The sequence below is a fragment of the Artemia franciscana genome, chromosome 14 (genome assembly GCF_032884065.1).
Source record: "Artemia franciscana chromosome 14, ASM3288406v1, whole genome shotgun sequence".
In the NCBI taxonomy this organism is placed as follows: Eukaryota; Metazoa; Arthropoda; class Branchiopoda; order Anostraca; family Artemiidae; genus Artemia; species Artemia franciscana.
In genome coordinates this window covers 19,547,061-19,569,080 of record NC_088876.1, presented here as the reverse complement: position 1 = coordinate 19,569,080, position 22,020 = coordinate 19,547,061, and the positions used below count along the sequence as shown (strand labels likewise).

At 35.1% G+C, this 22,020-nt stretch overlaps 1 protein-coding gene across 1 annotated transcript in view; it reads right to left on the bottom strand.

Annotated features, from left to right (window-relative positions):
- Window positions 1-8,892: 8,892 nt before the first annotated feature.
- The window catches only part of LOC136035439 (von Willebrand factor A domain-containing protein 5A-like), a 58,490-nt gene continuing 45,362 nt past the window's right edge, over window positions 8,893-22,020 (bottom strand). The window contains exons 8-9 of the mRNA XM_065717248.1: window positions 14,573-14,652; window positions 8,893-9,306 (exon numbers count right to left, since the gene is read on the bottom strand). Coding sequence (XP_065573320.1) covers window positions 9,124-9,306; window positions 14,573-14,652 — 263 coding nt within the window. The 3' untranslated portion in view covers window positions 8,893-9,123. The remainder of the gene's footprint in view (window positions 9,307-14,572; window positions 14,653-22,020) is intronic.

Below are 22,020 nucleotides of genomic sequence, written 5' to 3'. Positions count from 1 at the left end.
GGTAGTGCCATTGAGTTATTCAGGACTTCATTGGCAAACGGTGCTAACGCGCGAATTGCACTTCAGGAGCCAAACGATACCTTAATCACTTTGGTTCCCATAATGAATGCCTTCGAAACCGTTCGAAATGCGTCACCCACGTTTGCTTTCTGGCAGCAGCTCTTTGAAATACTTGAAATAGCGATGCAATTCAATCATGCTGAACGAGACTGTGACTGGGAGTCTCATTTGACAGCAACTACTCGGATTTTGCCATACTTGGTGGTGGCTGACCATCCTCAGTATACAAGATGTCTCATACAGTACCTATATGACATGTGAAGTTTACCACAAACCTTTCCTGATGTACACAGGACGCTCATGAAAGGATACTTCGCAGTGAAGAGATGGCACCCCAGGTTCACGGTCACCTGTTCCGATCAGATACTGGAATGTACAGTGAACAAGGATGCAAAGATGACGGCTGGAATAATTGGTGAACAAATGGATGAGAGACAGATTGAAGCTCGGATTCTTACCTTACTGATTTCCGCTGCCATCAGCAATGGTTCCTGCAAGTAGTCAACGTATCCACAGAGACATTGAAATATCACGAAGACAATCAGTCGACGACGAAGCGATTACAACTTTCACGAGATAGAGTTCGAGACATTTTCACTACATGTGGCAATCCGCTCAGCAGAGTGGACTTCGACCTAGTGAATATTGTGACGTCAGAAGTTGTGGACGATGTGAAGATTTTTCTGATATTACTTGCGTAACCACAAAAGGAAAAGAGGTGGTTGAGGACTGTCTGTGCAACAGGAAAGACGATGTGAAAAAGGTTGCACTCCGAACTTTCCTTTCAGAGATAAAAACTCAGAAAGTGAAGGGTGTCCTTAGAACCGATCTCCTGAGCTCTGAAGTAACAGCCTTGAAGAGAATCATTACTGCTCAGTTGAGCTATGGCGAAAAAAAGGAGAAATCCGTTGCAAAGATCCTCACAAAAGAGATTCTTCCTTTCCCTCCATCCATTTTTGAACATCTTCCGCAACAATCAACCAAGACATCCTCTGGCTGAAAAATGAGGACGGGGAACAAAGCTGTGCTGTTGAACTGGCTAATTAAAAAAGGAGGACTTGCAGCTTGGCCGGCGACTTTGAAATCCAAAGAAACAACATAAGCTACAGTACACATCATTGACCTAATGTCCAAGATAAGTTCATATCGGCCTGCACGGTTTGAAACAGTCAAATCCTTCATGGAAAGATTGCTTTTATTATTGCTGAATGATCTTCCAGTGGGTATTCTTGAAGTCCACATTGTCGCACATCGGTACAACGGGTTGTTTGGGAAGCTCACGGACACCGGAGAGTCGATCTCCTTGAAATCAGCATGCAGACTCCGACGAGGGAAAGGGAAAAATCTCCAGATTTCCACTCTTAGCACAATTGAAGAATGGGATGCCGTACTTGCAAGCTCAGCGTCTAAAAGCCGGCTTCTCGAAATTTTGTATGAAACCTGGGAGCAGATGGGTGATCAGCTTCCGAACGCACTCAACCTTTTTCTCTCTGGTGGGTTCAAGGAGAGATTCAAAGTGTCTCTGGTGAAGTGTGGCTACTGTCAAACTTTACCAGAACACAGTGACTACGAGGAATGATTGTCCTCCAGCCACGAAGAGTTTGACCAACGCCTTATGACACATGCCAAGTACGCTAGCCGTTACGCTTGTAACATCGTAGCATCGTTGTGCATACCAACAACACAGACGTGGCAGTAGCCTGTGTTCATTTTTTTGAAGAGCTTCAAGCTGAAGGACTGAGCGAACTTTTCTTGAAGTTCCCAACTTACATTATCCCAGTACACGAGCTGGCGGATGGAGTCCACTTGTCCAAAGAGGAGCAGATTATGTTACTGTTAACATAAACGAACTTTTTCTTCGGTGTCGGGAAAGCTTCTTTCTTAAACACGGCGGTGTCTTCAATTTTTGCCTCAAAAATGGTGTCTGTGACGGAGCGGATCAAGGATGCAGAAGGAAAGCTTTCAGTCGACGCGTTTAGAGAAGTTTACGACCTATCAAAATTCCTAGTCATTGAAATGTACGGTAAACTGGCAGGATTCAATTCACTGGCCAGTGTAAGGGCTTACATTCGGTGCCAGAAACAAGATGTGAAAAGACTACCACCTTCTGACAACACCATCGAGCCATGCATACGAAGAGCCACATTCGCTACATGGATAATCTTGTCGTCAGTACAGGCTCAGCCGAGCATTCCAGATCCACTCCTCCTTGGATGGAAGATGGCTGAAGGGGGAGTAGATACGGTCGTCTCTAGCTGTAAAGAAGCATCAAGCCTGGAATCTTACAGCAGATACAAAAGTGGGAAGATGCAGGAAAGACTGTGGCTGCTCAAAAAATGGAAGGATGCTGCAGCTTATGCCCCGGCCGCGGAACGAGGAGGGCATGCAGGGAGTCTGACCTTGCCCTATCTGAATTCTTGGAAGAAGAAAATGAGGAATATTTTTGAAAGTATTATTTGATACCTTTTACTTTTAATTACAACCGGTCCCTAATCAGTTACTATTACCCAATTTTACGGGCAGGTCGAGTAAGACAACTCCAGTGCGCCGACTGAATCCATCTGTGAAGCAGAATTCTTTTATGTAGTAAATACCTCAGTCATATCACTGGCAAATCATGTCCCAAAAAGGTAATTACAGACGCCTTAGTACACCAGAAAATATATTCGTCCATTCTATAAAAAAAAAAAACTTTTTTTAGTCGACATTTTTTTTAAACCTATTTTTATTTTTAAGTAAAAGTTAAAAATTTTAAACAGTTAGGAATTTTGAAGTATTCCTACCCTTTGAAGAAAACAAAAATATATCCCTTTTCACGATGCGGCTAGTGATCATTTCAGTGACTCTACAAAAAAAATCGCAGACCTTTTAAAAATAAAAATAGTTTATATGTTTGTAGCTCAAATTGTACGGAATTGAATGAACTTTCTTTTCGAATATGAAAAAAAAGTTTGTTACCTTGAAGAAATTTCGAGTTTTTAGCCTTTCTTTGAGATATTTGTCGAATTTGACAGCACTTATTTTGAAACTGAGGTAAATAGAGAAAAAAAAAAGTATTTATTTTTCAATTTAAAAATCACATTCTTGTAGATCTAGACCTCTTCTTTCGATTGATATAACATTACGCCGGATTCCTCAACCCAATAACTCGCCAAAAAAATCCTGAATCGTCACACTTAGTTATAGGCTAAATTTGGCGTTTTTGGCCTATATCCCAGAAACGCCCCAACGGCGAACATGTGCCCTACGATATTCGTTTTCAGCATGGTTGGCTACCCTAGGATCCGTCCTCAGCACTTTTGTACCTCTCGGCATGGGTGGGTGCACGATACAGAATCTGGCGCTCTGACTAGAAGGCTAACCATCTACAATAGTCTCTAGTACTCTAAAATTAATATGGTATAACTTGCGGAACATCTGTTAACTAAGTAAAAAACCTGTCGGACAAAAGGCAAAAAAAGAAAATAAAGATAAAAAAGACATAGAAAATTGCGAGGACCGAAGAAAAAATATTTTGCAACCTTCCCCCAAACACAAAATTACAAGTCCCCTTAATCTCCTCCCCAACTGAAAAAAAAAATCCCAGTTGTAAAGCGAGACAAGGTACAGTCTCGTGCAGACGCGTTAATTGGGGGATGCGGGCAATTGCCCGCCATAAATGTAGAAAAATATTTCATCAGGTATTTTCATATAAAATACCTTTTTATTGGAATCTTCCCTGAAAAAAAAAAAAAATCCAAAAAACTACAAAGGTCTGTAAAGTAAATTTCAAAATTTACACACCCTCCCTAAAACTTTCATGAACTGACAAACCTAATTTCGTATAATGATCGTAAACCAACTGAATTTTGATTATAAACTCCTCCGAAATTATATAAAATGTAAAAGAATGCAAAGGATGCGGTGCTAGACTTCATGTGCTGAGGTCAGTCCTCCTGTGGTTTCGCACATCCTTTCTATTTAGCTTCACCAGATTTATCCGGGCACCCATTAAGACCTGAGTCAACTCTGGCTAAAGTTACAGCGTCACGCTACTGAACCCCGTCCCAAACCGAGTGGTACATAAGCTTCAGGTAAGTAAGATTTGTTATGGCATATTTACACGGCTATTTAGACATTGATGGTCGTTATTTTTTACGGCCAACAAATGTCACCAAATAGGTTAAGAAGGTATGGCTTCCCTTAGAAGGTGTACTTGTCTTTGGAAATCAACAGCATAAAAAAGTTTGAATTCCTTCGAGATTTATCCGGGCAACCATTAAGACTTGGGTCGACTCTGGCTAAAGTTGCAGCGTCACGCCACAGAACCCCGTCCCAAACCGACTAATATATAAGCTTCAGGTAAGTAAGATTTCTTATGACATATTGACACGGCTATTTAGACAATGATGACCGTTATTTTTGGTAGATTTTGTTTGTGCAGAATATAATTTTCACAGTATTTTTGTATTCAAGTCAATTTCTCAAGCTAGATTAGAAAAATCATTTAAACAAGGAAAATAATCTATCAACTGGCTTTCATTGGTTAATAAAAAGAAAGAGAAAGGAAAGAGATTTATTTTTTCTGTTAGCTGAAGATAATCATACCTATCACATCCACTTTTTTTTTACTTACTAAACTGAGTTGAAAAAGATGACGTTAGATATGCTTACAATACGACATCCTATGCATAATCGCATGCTAGATAACCCAAGAAATCCATGCACATAGAACTTCTTTGATAGGTCAACTCCACAAAAAAACAACTACCTAAAACCTAATATTTTACTCTCATTTCTGTTGCACTTACCTGCATCAACTACTAAAGTGAGACGAGGAAACAAGAGAAATCAACAATAAAACCTGGAAACTACACTAATTTGATTAATTATTTTCATTAAAACAATATTCATCATCCTACACTAATTCAAACATTTGTATTTCCGCTTGGACTCAAGACACTCAATTCAGCCCTAAATTATGGGAAACCACCGTCAACTATCCATTTTTTACTCAAATGCACCAAAAATCAACCTACTGATCATACTTAATTACAATTCGTTTTACTTAAGGGTTCAATTGATGAGAAATAAATTCTATTAAATTATAGTTTGTTGAAGGCGTAGAAAAACCATCTAATCCTTGAAATTTCAAAATCCCGAAAATTTCAATGAAGCAAATGATAGAAAAAATACAAAAAGTGAAAAAAAACTAGCATTTGTCCCAGTCATACCCCAATGGGTTTCTTAGCTAATTGGTTAAAGGCAGAGATTCTTGAACTTATTGACTTAAAACAGTTTGGAAACATAAAAGAGACATCTACTTCACACTACCTTGTTAGTCTTTTTGACACCATTCTTAAAAACCTTGAAAACCCTGATACTTGGTTGAATTTTTTATTAATTGATCTCCAAAAAGCGTTCGACCCAATTGAACACAATATCCTTGTAAATAAACTGCTGACGGAGTTTCAAGTGAGTACCTTTGTTAAAATTGTTGCCTCCTTTTTTAATAAATCGTTCTCAAGTGCTTAAATATAAAAATGTGCATTCCGATCCCCTTCCTATCTTTGTGGGGTCCCCCATGGAGCCCCGTTGGGTCCCATTTTATTCCTTATAGTGGTTAATAGCCTCATGACTGACCACACGGAGCGATGGAAGTATATGAAAGAGCTGTCTGCACTTGATATTTGTCGAAGAAATATTAAAAGGTCAACTGCGACATAACTTAACGATGTCACAAAGGAGGCTTCTTTAACGAGGATGAAAGTTAACGCTAATAAATCGTCAGTTATAACAGTTGATTTTTTAAAATCACCCCCTCCTTTCACAAACCCCATTCCTCTCAAAATCTCGGTCAACTGCATTAAACTACTTGGGGGTGACAATTACTGCTGCTTTGAAATGGGATGCCCATGTTCAAAACATCCTCAAACAAACTTCCTCTTCCGCTTCCCTTCTAAAACTTTTGATGAAATTCTCTTGCCCCCCCTAAGGATCTTCTCAAACTTTATTGGTTTTTTATTCGGTCAATGCTGAAGTTTGATTGTCCAGTGTGACATTTCGATCTTTCTTCAGAGCATATTTATAAGATCAAAAATGTCCAAAAACGAGCACTTAGAATCGTAAACAGTGAAGGCAAGATTCCACATCATTATCTATTAGATGACTTCAAGCTCACCACGTTGGCCAACAGAAGATACCCCCCTGTGCCTTCATTTCGGTACCAAGACCCACTTTGTTCCCCGATTATGTTCCATCATCCCAGAACCCTACCTTCCCTCCCGCAACAGACCGTCCCGTATAAAATCCCCAAAAGTCCCCAAACTGACTCTCATCCCCGCTAAGCATGAGAGATATCGGAAGAGTTGTGTTCCGACTTTTGCTGAGCTGTATAATATCCAGGAAAACTTGTCATTAATTTTATTGTTATCTATTTATTTTTATTTTTGACTTTTTAACTAAGTTTTGACTCATCGTTTTTATGTGTTTTGTACAATGGATTATGTTTGACGTGAAGTCAAATTCTTTCCAAATGATATATATATATATATATATATATATATATATATATATATATATATATATATATATATATATATATATATATATATATATATATATATATTTATATTATATATATATATTATGTGTTTTGTACAATGGATTATGTTTGACGTGAAGTCAAATTCTTTCCAAATGATATATATATATATATATATATATATATATATATATATATATATATATATATATATATATATATATATATATATATATATATATATATATATATATATATATATATATATATATATATATATATATATATAATGAGAAGAGAAATCACCAGTGCGACAGCACAAACACATAAAAAAAAAAAATTAAGACAGAAGGAGAAAAGGAAGACTGTTTTCCTATATTAGTGATTAATATAGATCACCCCTTGAATGAGGCCTTAACCCTACTCATCCATACAATCACATAGGTCAAACAGCATAGCCATACACAATCAACCATAAAGAATACTCCATGGACAGGCAGTCGTGTCGTCAGTAAGTATAAGTCGTCATTTACCAAACATTTAAAAAAAAAGAAAAAAAGAAAAAAAGACAAATAATTCAGAGGCAACAACCCACCACAAGGGCTCATCAGGAGAATACACACTTGCCTATTGGGTTTTGGCACTTTAAATTCTTTACCCAGGCAAGTGGGTAATTCTCTGTAATAAGTGTAATGTTATAATAATATTACTAAAATATAAGATCATATTCTTATTAAAAAAATTATTATTATAATAATATATATTGTTCTATTAGTAATAATAAGTATAATATAAATGTAATCTCCTGCTCAGTAAAAAAGTGAAAAAAACCTGTTCTCTGTAAAACATTTAAAACAACAAATAATGTCTTTTTGGAAAATATTTTGAAAAAATTGTTAAAAAATGATTTGAAAAAACAACAGTCTTTCCCTTTTTTTCATACCAAGATTCTGCCCACTCCCTGAAAAAAAAAAAAAAAAAAAAAAAAAAAAAAACTACTTCATGTGTTTTTCATCGTCCATTTTATCCTGTCTATCTTCTTTTTATTTATTTCTTGTGTTTTTTTTTTCGTTTTTAACACACTTAAATCAAACAATACCTATCAGTTAGGAATCAATCAGTTAGGATACCATCATTCAGTCAATATCAATCAATCATTATCTATCATTTAGAATTTCTCAACAAATATTGCTTCCAAAAAAAATTGGCCCGGAAAGGGGAGGAGGTAATATCCCAAAATTTCAGTCTGAGGAGGGAGGGGAGAGACCTTTAATCTAATTTTGAGCAGTTCCGTTTTTAGAAATTTTTAAAATAAATTTGCTTAATTGAGGTAAAATACTTACAAGCTAATATATATATATATATATATATATATATATATATATATATATATATATATATATATATATATATATATATATATATATATATGTATATATATATATATATATATATATATATATATATATATATATATATATAAATATATATATATGTATATATATATATATATATATATATATATATATATATATATATATATATATATATATATATATATATATATATATATATATATATATATACATATTCTATATGTATTTACATACTAGTGGCTATTTGAGACGTAAAATTCAAATTCGACAACCATACAAGAAAATTTTAAATTAAATTTGATTTTCTCTCTCAGGTTAACATGTTGAAAAATATCCTGTGTGAAGTTACGGGGCTAAAATTTTTCCAGACCAAAAAGCATCGGTCAAAACACATACAGTGGCGTCAATTCACGGAAGTTTAATGAGGGAGAAGGGGTCAAAGTCTATTTTTGAAAATCTGGGGGAGAGGGGTGAATTTGTCATTTTTTCAATGAAAAATTGAGAGGCTAAAAATTTTCCCGTCCAAAAAGCATTGTTCACGATACATACAGTAACGTCAGTTCACGAAAGCTTAGGGGATGAGTCACAATCTATTTTCCCAAATATTGTGGTGGGGGGGGGGATTTGTCGTTTTTTTCAATGAATAATACCAAAAACGGCATTTTTAATGAAAATACATAAAAACGGTACTTTCAAAATCTAGAGAGGTGGAGGGGGATTGTCTCCCAATTTACACTACTAAAAACATATGCTACAATTTCAATTTTTTAAGTGTTGTATCAATGCTACAGGCAGTAGTACCGGGTTAGCAACCCCACCTACAAAAAATTGTCCGACTCGTGAAAAAGTGACAGAAATGATTATATAAACACATTTTTTGATACATTCAAGACAATAACCATAAAAAAAAACAACTAACGACCGACACAAATAAGAATAGTTCGAACAGGTCTTAGGAGCTTTATGAGCCTATACTCCTAACCCAGTGGCAGGAATCTAGTTTTTAACATTGAGTGCACAAATCTTCAACTCATACAATAATATAAACTGAAGAAAAGTAACTATCAAACGAAAGGAGAGTTAAGCCCACAAATATAAATTCAATTTTATTCGTCCATATTTTAATCCCCTCCGCATTATAGTCGGCTTCACATATTATCATGATCACCTAATCTCGTTAGCATACCTATGGATTATGCCAGACGGCGACAAGCTTTGAGAAACTTCAACATCAAATTTCAAGGGGCCATCTGGAGAGGAGCAGGTGATGGAAGCAGTTGAAAGTAAACATTCCTCATTCATTAAAATGTAAACAACAAACCGAGTTCCGTCAAAAATGGGTGGTATCTAAAAATAAAACAATCAGAAAATTGCATTAAATAAAAAACAGACCAAGAGTTCATAAACTAAAAAATAAAAATTCTTTTGATATCTTCTAAAGTCTGAATAAAACTGATTTCTTCTTCACGACGATTAATGACCCATAAATGATTAATTAATAGCCACCACTGTTAAAATACTAATAAACCCTCAGTAAGCTATCTCAACGAATTCCTCTGCCGCAGTTGTTAGCAAAGTACAAGGTCATATCCAGGGGGGCTACCAGGTTAACCCCCCCCCTACCTTACAAAAAATTGTCCGACTCGTGAAAAAGTGACAAAAATGATTATATAAACAAGTTTTTGATGCATTTTTCAAATATTTCTTTGTAGCCCACCCCCCCTCCAAAAAACAAATCCTAGATACGGCCTTGGTGAAATGTAATTCATTTTCCCCTTAATTTGATCTAATTGTTTTTTAGGTTTTGTAAAAAATGAATGGTTTGAGGGAAGAAATTATTATGAGGCAGCATGAAAGGGAGGAATGGGCGGGTTTCACATTAACTGATACAAGTTTATAGAGATTAAGAAGTTGTAAAGTTGGTGGGTACATATATAGCACACAAGGACCATTTTTTAAAATTTATATCTTAGTTTAGATTTCAGAAAGTATTCTGCATATAAATTTTACGTTTTTGTGTTTAGATTCAATAAATATTATATCACATTGAACCCTGGCGATCTGGATCTAGAAAAAAAAAAAAAAAAAAAAAAAAAAAAAAAAAAAAAAAAAAAAAAAAAAAAAAAAAAAAAAAGATTAAGGATTTACGCATCGTCTGCTGAGCAGAGAGGTTTCTATAGCAGAAAAATGAAAAATTTTGTTTGAAAAATAAATATTTGTGAGGTTGCTTCGGCTTTTTATCCGATCGTTCACACCAATTGACTCTGGATCCTTTGAAAACTGGTGCCGTATTTTGTTGCAGTTTTCTGTTTTGATATTTTCATAGCTCTGTCCGTATAAAAGTCTCATCAAAGATATTTACAGCCAAGATGATCAAAATTAATGAATTTTGAGAAAGAATTAAGGTAAAATTCGATATAAAGCCCAATTTACTGGATTCATTAGTAACTAGTATGACAAAGAATATTTGAGGTGGTCTTCCTATTGATGGTTACACTTCTAGCCTAATATCCTATGTTGATAACCTACTTACTGATAAGTTATAGTCTTGCTGCAGTGCAATCCCATTAAAACCGTTTTTCGGCTGGCTAAGAAGATTTTGATTTTCGAGAAGATCCATAGACAACTGAGTTTTTATTGCATAATTTGCAGTCCGCTCCTGATTTTGGTGTGTCTTATATCTCGATTGAGGAAGTCAAAATGTACCAAGGATAAACAATACAATATTACGTTTATAGCATCATATTCATCATAGTTTTCATCATAATTATAAGTAAGTTATGACGGGTTTTCAAATATTTAAATAAATAACAAATGATTTGGTGATTTGTGTTTAATATGTTGCCGGGAATTATTATTTTTTTTTTGTATATTTATGCTGATGCTGTAGGCTTGTATTTACTTTGGCTTGATTTATTTTTATTTTTTCAGTGCTAACGTATGTAACATTGCAAGTGCTAGTTTTTATTTTCGTAGTGTATGTAACGTTGTAACATTGTCAGTGCTAAAGCATGCCGCCAGATACGTATTGCACAGATACGTAGTCAAAACTTTTTCATCAGACACAGTAAATTTTTTTGTAATTGTAACTTTTCAAGTTTTGATTTTAGGACTTTTTTTTACCTATCATAGGATGCTCTCTCTGCCTTGTATGTAGCGACTATATTCAAGCTGTATTTAAGGAAATTAAATTAAATATCATGTTGAAGCTTATCATCTGCAACGATGCTTGTCTTAAACAATGAACAGTGCTCTGTAGCATCGATTCTGACCTTGCTTAATCTGAAAATGCTTAATTTCATAACAAAAATTACCCTACATATGAAGCCAGTAAATCAAACAGTTCGTGGTAACGAACTGTAAGTAAGGAGCGACCCAGCTGAATAGTAACCCAAACTCTGAAAAACGGAATTTTAATACCAATGGACACATGAAAAAGAATTGGATTTTTAGGCTGATTTCAAATATATAAGTTTTGTCAAGTTTAGTCTTATCCATCAAAAGCTACGGGCCTGAAAAAATTTGCTTTATTTCAAAACAAGGGGAAAACATCCCTAAAATTCATAAATTGGATCATTCATCATTGGATTTATTAGTCTCAAATCTATCCACTTATCGAGCCAGAATTATGAGATTACTTACACTTTTTCTTGAGGAAGGATCTAAACTTGCATAAAAAAACATATAGAATTGTCCTTTTTCAACTATTAGCAATTAATTTTCAAAATATTTTCAGTCAGAAAAATTTCAGCAGAAAAATAAAGCTTAAAGGTAATTATTTATTGGGTTATTAGGGTGCACCAAATTTTTGCTGTGCTTTGTGTAAATAGGACAGCAAGGGTAGAAAGTCTCACTATGTTAGAAAGTCACGGTCTAAACCTGAATCCTTCATTATTAGCCATAGAGATGTGACAAATGTTCCCTTAATTTTTAATTTACCATCATTGCTTATTAAATTAGGAGTTATGAAGATTTCGTCAAGGCTTCTGACAAACTTTCTGATGGATTCTTCTACTTGCAATCAAAGTCACCCAAAATGAATGATGCTAAACTCAAAGAACGGATGGACCACAAATATGGTTATTAATGACTGATAAACATTTTGAAGGACTTCTAAATCCTCTAGAAAAAGTTGTCTGGCTGTCTTTCAAAATGTATGCTGCGGTTTCTTTGGAAACAATAAAACAGATAACTATCGTGACATAATGGCTGATCTTCTGGGTTCTAATAAAGCCATGGGACAAAACACGTCCTTAAAACTCCACTTCTTGGGCTCTCACATAGACTTCTTCCCAAAAAATTTTGGGACTGTCGGTTCCGATCACGGTGAACGTTTTCACCACGAAACATCTATGATAGAGAAGACCAACCAAGGCAAGTGGAGTCCTAATTTGCTGGCTGACTACAGCTGGACCAAGAAGAGGGATGTTCCGGATGCACAATATCCCCGAAAACCATTATATACCGCTTTCTAACTAATTCAGAATGAGTAGTAGGCTATATCATTTAGAATTGATTGCTACCAAAGTTTATACCTCTTTAAAAATCCAAATGACTGTCACTCAAAAATCCTGTCTGATGGGGAAAAACTACAGTAATATTTGAATTCTGCATAAAAAATACTTCTAAAATCAGATATTTTTGTTCTTGTAAAAGATAAAGATGCAATAAAAACATGTAATTTTGTTGTACCCAAAACCAAATGGTTAAGGTAAATAACTTCTAATTTTAAAGAAGAACACAAATAAATATATGATAGTTCTCGTAGATTTTTTTTAGAGGGCTTTAAAGACCTTCTACGCCACCAACAAAAAGCCGTTCTAATCTGAAAACTGTTGCTTCACTCCGAATAAAGAATATTAAATATTGTGAAGTTTCAATTTGTTTTTTTGCCCTAAAATATAGTTTGAAATCTTTCACGTAGTGGCACCGAAATATTTGATGTCTCAGTGATTACTGTTCGAATTTATTAAGTAAATCTACTCCTAAACCTGAATAGGCCGACTGGATAAAAAACTAGCGAGAAGATTCTTAGAACTACAGTAACTAGATTCTGGAAATAATTTCAGATATACCCTTCCGTTTCGGGAACTAGGATCCAGGTGGATGAATCATTAGAGAATGATAAGCAGACGTTTACCCGAACAGAAACGCTCATTCGTTCAAATCTTGATTAAATCACATGCGTTTCGACACAGCTTCTGGGAACGTGTAGACGAGTTAATTCTATCTTTGTTTTCTTGCGTTTAGGGTATCCAACCCTAAGCTCAAAAGGAGCAGAAACTAAGATGAGTAGGGCTGAAGCCCATCATGCTTTCTGAAAGCCAGAACATAAAGTGCACTTTACTGAAAACAAAATGAATTTTGAATATTGTCATTTGTTTGACTTTAATAAATCCAAAACTATTGACTTTAAAGAATAAATATCAGTATATGTATATTAAAGTGTCCCATTGATTTTTTTTTTCAGTATTCCTGATTATGATGGTATTTTTTATTCAGTTTTTTTGATATTATGAGAAATAGAAGCAGTAAGCTTGAAATAAGATTCTTTTCAGTAAAGTGCAAAATATGTTCTTGTCTTCAGAAAGTATGGGTGGTCTTCAGCCCTATTCATCTTAGTTTCTGTTCACCTTAAGTTTTACCCGGTTATTTGTTGTCAGTTATTTAGGGTATGAAGCTTAAGCATTGCTAAAATATGCACATATACCAATAAAGTTTCTTAAAAATATCAAAGTTGACTACACGACTCATCTACAAGAGACCTTACTAATCAACTCGTCTATAGTGAAGGTTAATGATATTTCTAAAAGCTCACAGATAGAAAAAGAATAGAATATAGGATTGTGGTAAGTATTTCAAGAGAAATCGCTCTTCAGTTACTGCTTATGTTAGAAATACAGTCCCTCCACATAAGATTTCTTTTTCTTCGCTAACTTTCTTGCACTTTTCTCAAGCCCAAATTAAGCATTATAGTAATTATATCACAGAGCTAAAAATTTTATATTATAAATTTGCGCTCATTTTGTTTCAATATTGGCTTTACAATGTGATTACATTTTCTTACTCAGTAAAAAACCATATTCATTTAGAATCTTCATTTGAAAACACTAATAGAAGAACTACAGCTATTTATGTACACAAATGCTATATCATCCTATTCAATGGAGGTCCGAGACATCATTCTAGTTTGAGGTTTTCAAATGAAGCTTTTTTTTTCATTAAGCATTCTTTTTTTTCATCATTTTTTTTTCATCAAGCTTTTTTTTCGTAACATTCGTTCGAGTAATATCCGATGTAATCGGGTTAAATACGGGTGAAATATATATATATATATATATATATATATATATATATATATATATATATATATATATACATATATAAATATATATATATATATATATATATATATATATATATATATATATATATATATATATATACATATATAAATATATATATATATATATATATACATATATATATATATATATATATATATATATATATATATATATATATATATATATATATATATATATATATATATATATATATATAAACGACTTGAAAAGTAAAGAGATTTCAATACTCTGAGAAAAATAATTACCTTTGAAGGGCACTGGCGAATTTTCTGGTTGGTATTATCATTTACTTCTTTTCCATCGGATTGCAGAATGATCGAGATATCTATGAAATAAAAATCAGTTAAAATACTTTTTTAGATGGCATGTGCGAATATTTTCACCCCTGAATAAATTGGCTCGCGTAACAAGATTTTGGCAAAGCCAAACTTGGCAAAAGCCGATATCCCTTGATTGACTGCTTTTCAATCCATAATCATCTTGAAATTAATTTAGTCCAAATTGATTTTAAAACAATATCAAACATTAGCTGTTTGAAAATTCTACGATGCACGACAGAAACACAGGTTTTGACGATCATTGGCCTTAAAACTAGTTTTTCAATACAAGACAGCTTCAAGAACAATCTTGTTATATCCATAGCTAAAGGGGTTAAATAAGCCGAAAGGCTATTTGGAATAAAATCCCCAATAAAAAAATAGGAGTAAGAACACCATTTCGCAAAGACGTCTCAAAACACCCTATTTTGTGTGTGTGAAAAGTATTCCCCTCATGGCTTTCTTATTTTGTTTTTCCGAACAAGTTGACATAGCATCTTTTTCCCAATTACTTCAGATGGGTTCATTGTATTATCAGTCAATTGTAATTTCCGTGAGACCTTTGAAAGAGAAAAAGCTAAAGTTCTATAGCTTTTGTTGCACTGGTTTAACCGCAAACTTAAAACTAAAATAATCTCTTAGACAACACCGCTTTTCCATTTAGGAAAAACTAAGTGAGAAAAACTGGTTTTAATTTCAAAAAGGCAGTGAACAAAAAATAAAACCAAAACAACACTTCAATTAAAAAAATTCCGAATATTTTGGCCCCACGTCTGGGAGCCTTTCTCAACGAGAAAACAATTGTTTAAAAAAAAAACAAGATAAAAAAACGCACGCACAAAAAACGACATTTAAAAACACGAAAAAAAAAGTCACAACTCACATTATAAACAAACTTCCAGCAGTGACAGTATTACATTAGAATAAAACCAAAGCAAATGTCTATGGTGAAAACAATGGGTCACTCTCCTCTCAGCATTCAGTGTATGAATGGGAATCTGTTCAAAGTGAAGACTATATTTACTTGAACAAACAAATAAGGTGACAAAACCCTAGGTCCATCATCTCTAATTAAATCTCCCAGGTTAATAAACAAACTCATGAATTATAAGTTTAATGGATTTTTGTTTGTTTGCTAGTTTAACTGCAGTCCGTTGACTTTTCCAGCTTTGACCTTTCTTGTTTGTTCAAGTAAATACAGTCTCCAGTTTTAAAAGATTCCCCTTTATTCACTGAAGAGAATGACTCATTGTTTTCACTATAGACATTTGCTTTGATTTTATTCTTATGTAGTAACATCATTGTTGGAAGTTTGTTTGTAATGTGAGTTGTTCTTACATATTTTTTATTCTTTTTGTGCTTTTAGTTTTCGTTTTGTTTCTCTTACATAAACATTTTTGTGCATTTTTAAACACTGCTAGGTTTAAACACTGCTGGTTGTAATATAGTTCATAAGATACTACTTTAGGGAGCTCCAGATTTCGCCCAAAGACCGTAGGACCAACGCCCATCAATGATGAATTTATTGCCAAATTATTACAATACAAATAAAAAAGTATATATATAGTCCATCAGCTCAAACGATACAGGAGACAGAGGAAAAGGATGCGTTTTTACAACTCAGAATGCTTTCATGCTATGTGAACGATACTTTCAGGAATAGCTCTACAGCCTAGATCAGAGCAATGGCAGGTGTTTTTTAAATGCATCCACTTCAAAATTTGTTATCGTAAATCTTAAAATTGTATTGAGGGTTTTGGATTGAGATTTTGTGAATATGCTAGACAGTCAAATATTCAATGAGAAACGATCCTTTACCTGTCCTAGCTTGAGGCTGTCCTAGATAGCTATGAGGGCCAAATTTTCTATTTTAACAAATTAAGGGAAAACATGCCTTGTTTAACAAGGCGCTTATCAAGATCTGATCTGGATTTTAAGGCAAAACTAGTTCAAATTTATTCTTGTAATTAGGATATTTTCACAAAATATTTGAAGCCCTGAGGGATTGAGTGAAGATAGGAGCTTCAAAACACTTTCCCAAATCCTACTTTGGGTTGGGTCCTAATTTACGTTCTAGATACAGTCACTCTTGTAGTAATTAAGATTTCGCGTCGGAAAAAAGATGCAGTTCAATAATATTTGCATAAATGGCATTGCATAAACATTTTCATGTACTTAAGTTAGACCCCGGCAACGCTCCAGCGCATGCATTGAACACCGCCGACGAGACGCCCAGTCGACCGCCACCGAATTATCGTAACGCTGCCGGCGCGCTGCCACCGGACGAGGCGGCGACATCCTGTTGAATGTGAATTAATTTGCGCCAATTCTTTATTGCGTCAACCGCAATGTTGGAGCTTTTCTTTTCTAGTGTGGTAAGGATTTCAATTTTTCTGCTTAGACATCATGTGCGGTTTTCAAAATTAAACATGCCAGTACCCACACAAAAAGTTTGCAAGAAGTCCTTGTGGTTCCAGGTTGAGGTTTTATTCTCCACTAGTTCTTGTAGCTCATTCATTGAACAGACACCAGATTAAATTACAGGTAGGAGCTTAAGATTTAAGGACCGTTCTATTTCAAGACACCTAGGTATAGCAAAGAATCAATATTTCTAGAATCCTTGCCAAAGGCAGGTGTTTATAAACACTGAGGTTTTGTTTCCATGACATAGCAGCGTTACTTGAAACTGAAGGTTCTGAAAATTCTCCAGTTCCCAACTGTTAAATTCTGAATTTAACATAGAGGACAATTAATATGTTTCGTTATTTTTCATAAAAACACTAAAGGTGTAATAACTAGGAGCAGACTAGGATGTGTCTAGTTACAGGAGGGGGCCATATTTCAGACACTGACAGACATGAATGAGAAGGAGACTACAAATGCAGATCTCCCTAATAGCCATCTCAATACTTATATGTGTGATACTGCTACTACTAAGAACTCACCGCAGCACCAAGCCGCCTGAGGCCAACATAGTAACACATAATACTCCACCATCCCAATCCATACAAAGCCTCTCTCTTTAGACCTTCCCAGGAAGTTCCCATTTCTCTCAAATCTTTTTTTTATTACATCCTCCCACCCCAACCACAGATGACCTACTTTACGTTTAGTCCTTGACAGTTGACCGAAAAGGACAATCTTCGGCAATCTGTCATCCTTCATACGCAGAACGTGCCCTAGCCATCTCAACCTTTTTCTCATTATAGCCCTGGAAAGCAGGACTGAACCACACTTTTCGTAAATCCTGCTGTTTGAAATACGGTCAGTCAGCCGGGTACCCAGTACAATCCTTAGGCAATTTCTCTGGAAAACCACTAGCAAATCTTCAACCGATTTTCGTAGGGCCCATACTTCAGAACCATATTTGACCACTGTCATCACTGAAGCTTCCAATATTCTAATCCTAGTTTGCAGACTTGTCTTCCTGTTCTTCCATACTGTTTTTAACTGTGAAATACGGTCGGTCAGCAGAGTACCAAGAACAATCCTTAGGCAATTTCTCTGGAAAATATCTAGCAGATCTTCATCCGCTATTCGGAGCGCTCATGCTTCAGAGCCATATTTGACCACCGTCGTCAACTATAGCTTCTAATATTTTAATCTTGCTATTCTTCCATACTTTTTTTAACTGTTAAAAGCATCCTGAGCTTTGGCTAATTCTACTTTTAACAACTGTTCCCACCATCTTTACTAATAATACTGCCAAGGTAACTGAAGCTGTCCACCTGATCAATTTTTTCGTTACCCAGCGTCACCTTTTCATCTTCATTTATTCCTAGCCTCAGCGACTTAGTCTTCTTAACATTAATTTTCAAACCTAGTCTAGCACCCTGAACTCGCAAAATCTATAAAAACTCATTCATTTTGCTCATACTTTCATCTAGGATGCTTAAATCATCAGCATAATCTAAGTCCAGGAAAGTTTTTCCTCCCATTTGATTCCGTGTTCTCCCATTACCTTTCCTGTACTCCTTAAGACAAAGTCCATCAAAATGATCCTTATAAAGGGGAACAGAACATAACCCAGCTTGACTTTTGATTTAATATGGAACCAGCTGCTAACCTCATTTCCTATCTTAATCGCAGCAGTGTTATTCCCGTACATAGCACTTATCACCCTAATATATTTTTCTGGTATACCATACAAGAATAAGATCTTCGCTAAAGCTCTTCAATCAACAGAATCGAACGCTTGTTCATAATCTATTAAACTGAGGACCAAAGGCGCTGATAAATCAGAAACTTCTCAATTATTAACCTAAGAGCAAATATTTGGTCGACACATCCTCTACCCTTTCTAAAATTTTACTGTTCTTCTATTATAACTTTGTCTACAACAACTCTCAGTTTAAAGAGTATCCCATTACTAAGAAACTTGATAACTACAGAGACCAAACTAATGCCTTGATAATTACAACACTCACTCTTATCACCTTTCTTATACAGTACTTTAATTAGAGTTTTCCTAAAATCACTAGGTACTTCCCTTTTTCAAATTATATTCATAATCATCAGTAACTTATGTCTAACCTAAGAGCCACCATGTTTAAGAAACTCACTTGCCACAGTATCAGTTCCTGGTGCCTTATTATTTTCTAATCCTTTTAGTACTGTCGCTAATTCTTCCTCGAGAAACAAACCTTTCTTCACGTCCAAGGCATCACAAACTTTCATTTTCCTCTATATCTTTCCCTGGAACTCTATCTTGGTTTAGCACATTCTCAAAATATTCTTCCCCATTCTCTTAAACTTTGTCCTTATCACTAATTGTGGCCCCGTTCTTATTGACTACTCCCTCTCAATTTATTAACATGCCATTATATCTTTTATACCACCTTGAAAATTAATTTTTCTCTACTTACTCTGTCTGAATTTTCTTAATAAGTATTTAATTAGTTTGAATATTTCACCCATATATAATGGTAACTTTTTTAAATGCACAGACAGTTAATAGTAAAGGCATAATTGTAACTACAAATTTTTAGCTTAAGTCTAATCTTGGAAAATAGGCTACTGCCAAGTCTCGGACAAAGGATCTTAAAATTGAAGTATTTCAATCATGGACAGATTCAGCAACTAACATGTGTTGTGAAAAAGATTAACCATATTTAAATAGGTTTGTTTTTAAGATTGTAGTCAGCCAATCCAAACTATCTGCATCCGGTCCAAGGTTAAGAATTTACTGTCCTTGTTTAGGGAAGATACATTTTAGTCAGAAAAGTTGTGTTCACTGAGTAGTTCACTCTTCCTTTACTGGTGGTTTCTACCATAAATCCTCTTTCATGTAGCAGATACGATCTGGCTGTTCCAGCCTTTTCCGCACATCACCTTTACTACAACTCATAGTCATCACACGGACCTCCTGCAGTAGGTTCTAATTGTACTGCGAGAGCAATACTTTGGTTTTGTCGTGTTTTTCTTTTTTTCCTAGCATCCCGATTTCAGCTTATTTCTAGAAAGTGGTAAGGGTCTAACCTCTGCGGTTTTTACGAGAAGTGTGGACCTTAGGCCAGATTGATGAATATGACTTTGTATTTTGGAAAGCTTCGTAGAACTCATGCCTGGGGCCAAAAATCTACTGTTTCTACCCATTTCTGTTCGTCATTTCAGCTGAGTTTATCATTCGGTTTTTCGCACTTGGGATTGCAGTAGAGAAATGATATTAGATGTGCCTCAGAAACTTTAAAAGTTCTCTCATTGCTAAAGAGATTAGAGTTCATCCTTTGCTTCTTTCTAAGTGCTTCTTTTTAGAAACTTGCCTACTGCAAAAAGTCAACTTTTGAACTAAGACAGATCGATTTTTTTTTTCGACGACAATCGATAGCTCTTGATGAGCTGATCAAAATATATGTCATCCATTTTTTTGTAGAAAAATTACTTCATGAGATATACCAGTTAGAAAGTTTAAAGGGGTTGACAACTTCAGTAGTAAGTCACACAGTGAAAACAAAAATAGGCAGATACCAATAGTGAGACATATAGGGGAGGTTTAAGCAACAGTCGGCTGTTAGCACATAATCATCTTTGGCAATGAGGGGTCCACAACTTTTGCTAGTTGGTGCACCTATTATTTGTTTCCTGTGTATTTGATGGTGAGATCAATTTGGTTCTAGTGGTAAGACATGTAGGGGACTTGTAAGTAATAATCGGCTGCTAGGCTACAATCATCTTCAGCGATGAGGGGTTTGCAACTTTTGCTAGTTGCAATGAGGGGTTTACAACTTTTGGGAGTTGGTGTACCTAGTATTTATTTTAAGATCCTTACAGATTAACAACTTCATTGTTTAATCGAGGCGAGGAAACAAAACCAAAGTGCTGCTCTCGCAACACTTTACTCGGCGAAACCGAACAAAAGTTGCCGCAACTCCTCACGTTGCTCATGCAACGTAGATCTAGTTTCTCCCTAATAGCCCTCATAGATGACTTTTACAAAGTTGCCAACTGCAACCCAAATCATAACTAAGTTCATATTCCTATACTATCTTACCCATGAGAACTGTCTGAGTTGTCCAAAACAATCAGAGTCTGAAGCTTTGCACTTTCATTTTCACCCTCAGTACTTTATTCTCACCAAATCTCTTCACAGCCTCCGTGCAGGTGGGGGGGGGGCTGGAGTTAGAACCTCTGATAAGCTTTGTCATTTCCCACCAGCTTCATGGACCAAAAAAAACATTTGGTTGGTTTTTATTTAAGAGCAAAGATGTTCATTATCAAAACAATCTGGATTGAAAGAGGATATACCTTCCAAACCCCTTCTGGATGTTTGATGATATGAAAACTAAGGGGAAATATCCCTGCCAACCCAGCTTCGATGTAAATGGTGACAGTTCTTCCAGAATCGTTAACCATCCACATATCCATGGATTGGTTTCACTGACCCTTTGGGTGGGTCAGAGACAGAAATATCCAATGGTTGCATGCAATGACTGCTGTGGGACGGTATTGTCAGCAGTATGACCCCGTGCTCCTTGGCATAGTTTATCACATTTGGATGAAGATGAGCATCATGCTTTTCTGGTATGAATAGCTTTTTAACATCAGGAGAAGCATGCACGTGCTTTACAAAATATTTGATGTAATTTATAAATATGGGAACTTTGATTCACTTATGAAGACAAGACTTGCTTTTCCTAGCACAGTGTTACAAAGATAGACTTTTGTTACAAAAATCCATACTTTTAGGCTTCCAAATGTACTAAAAGAAACATGTAATTAAATAGTGGATCAGTATAATAAACCTGGTTTGATTATTCATAAAAAAAATCCGTTAACAGGCATTTCAGCCTTGGAAGACCTAGAACGCATCCAGGCGAGGAAGAACGACTTGTATGGGTGGGTGAGGCCAGTATTTGATAAATGTAAAATTGTGTAAA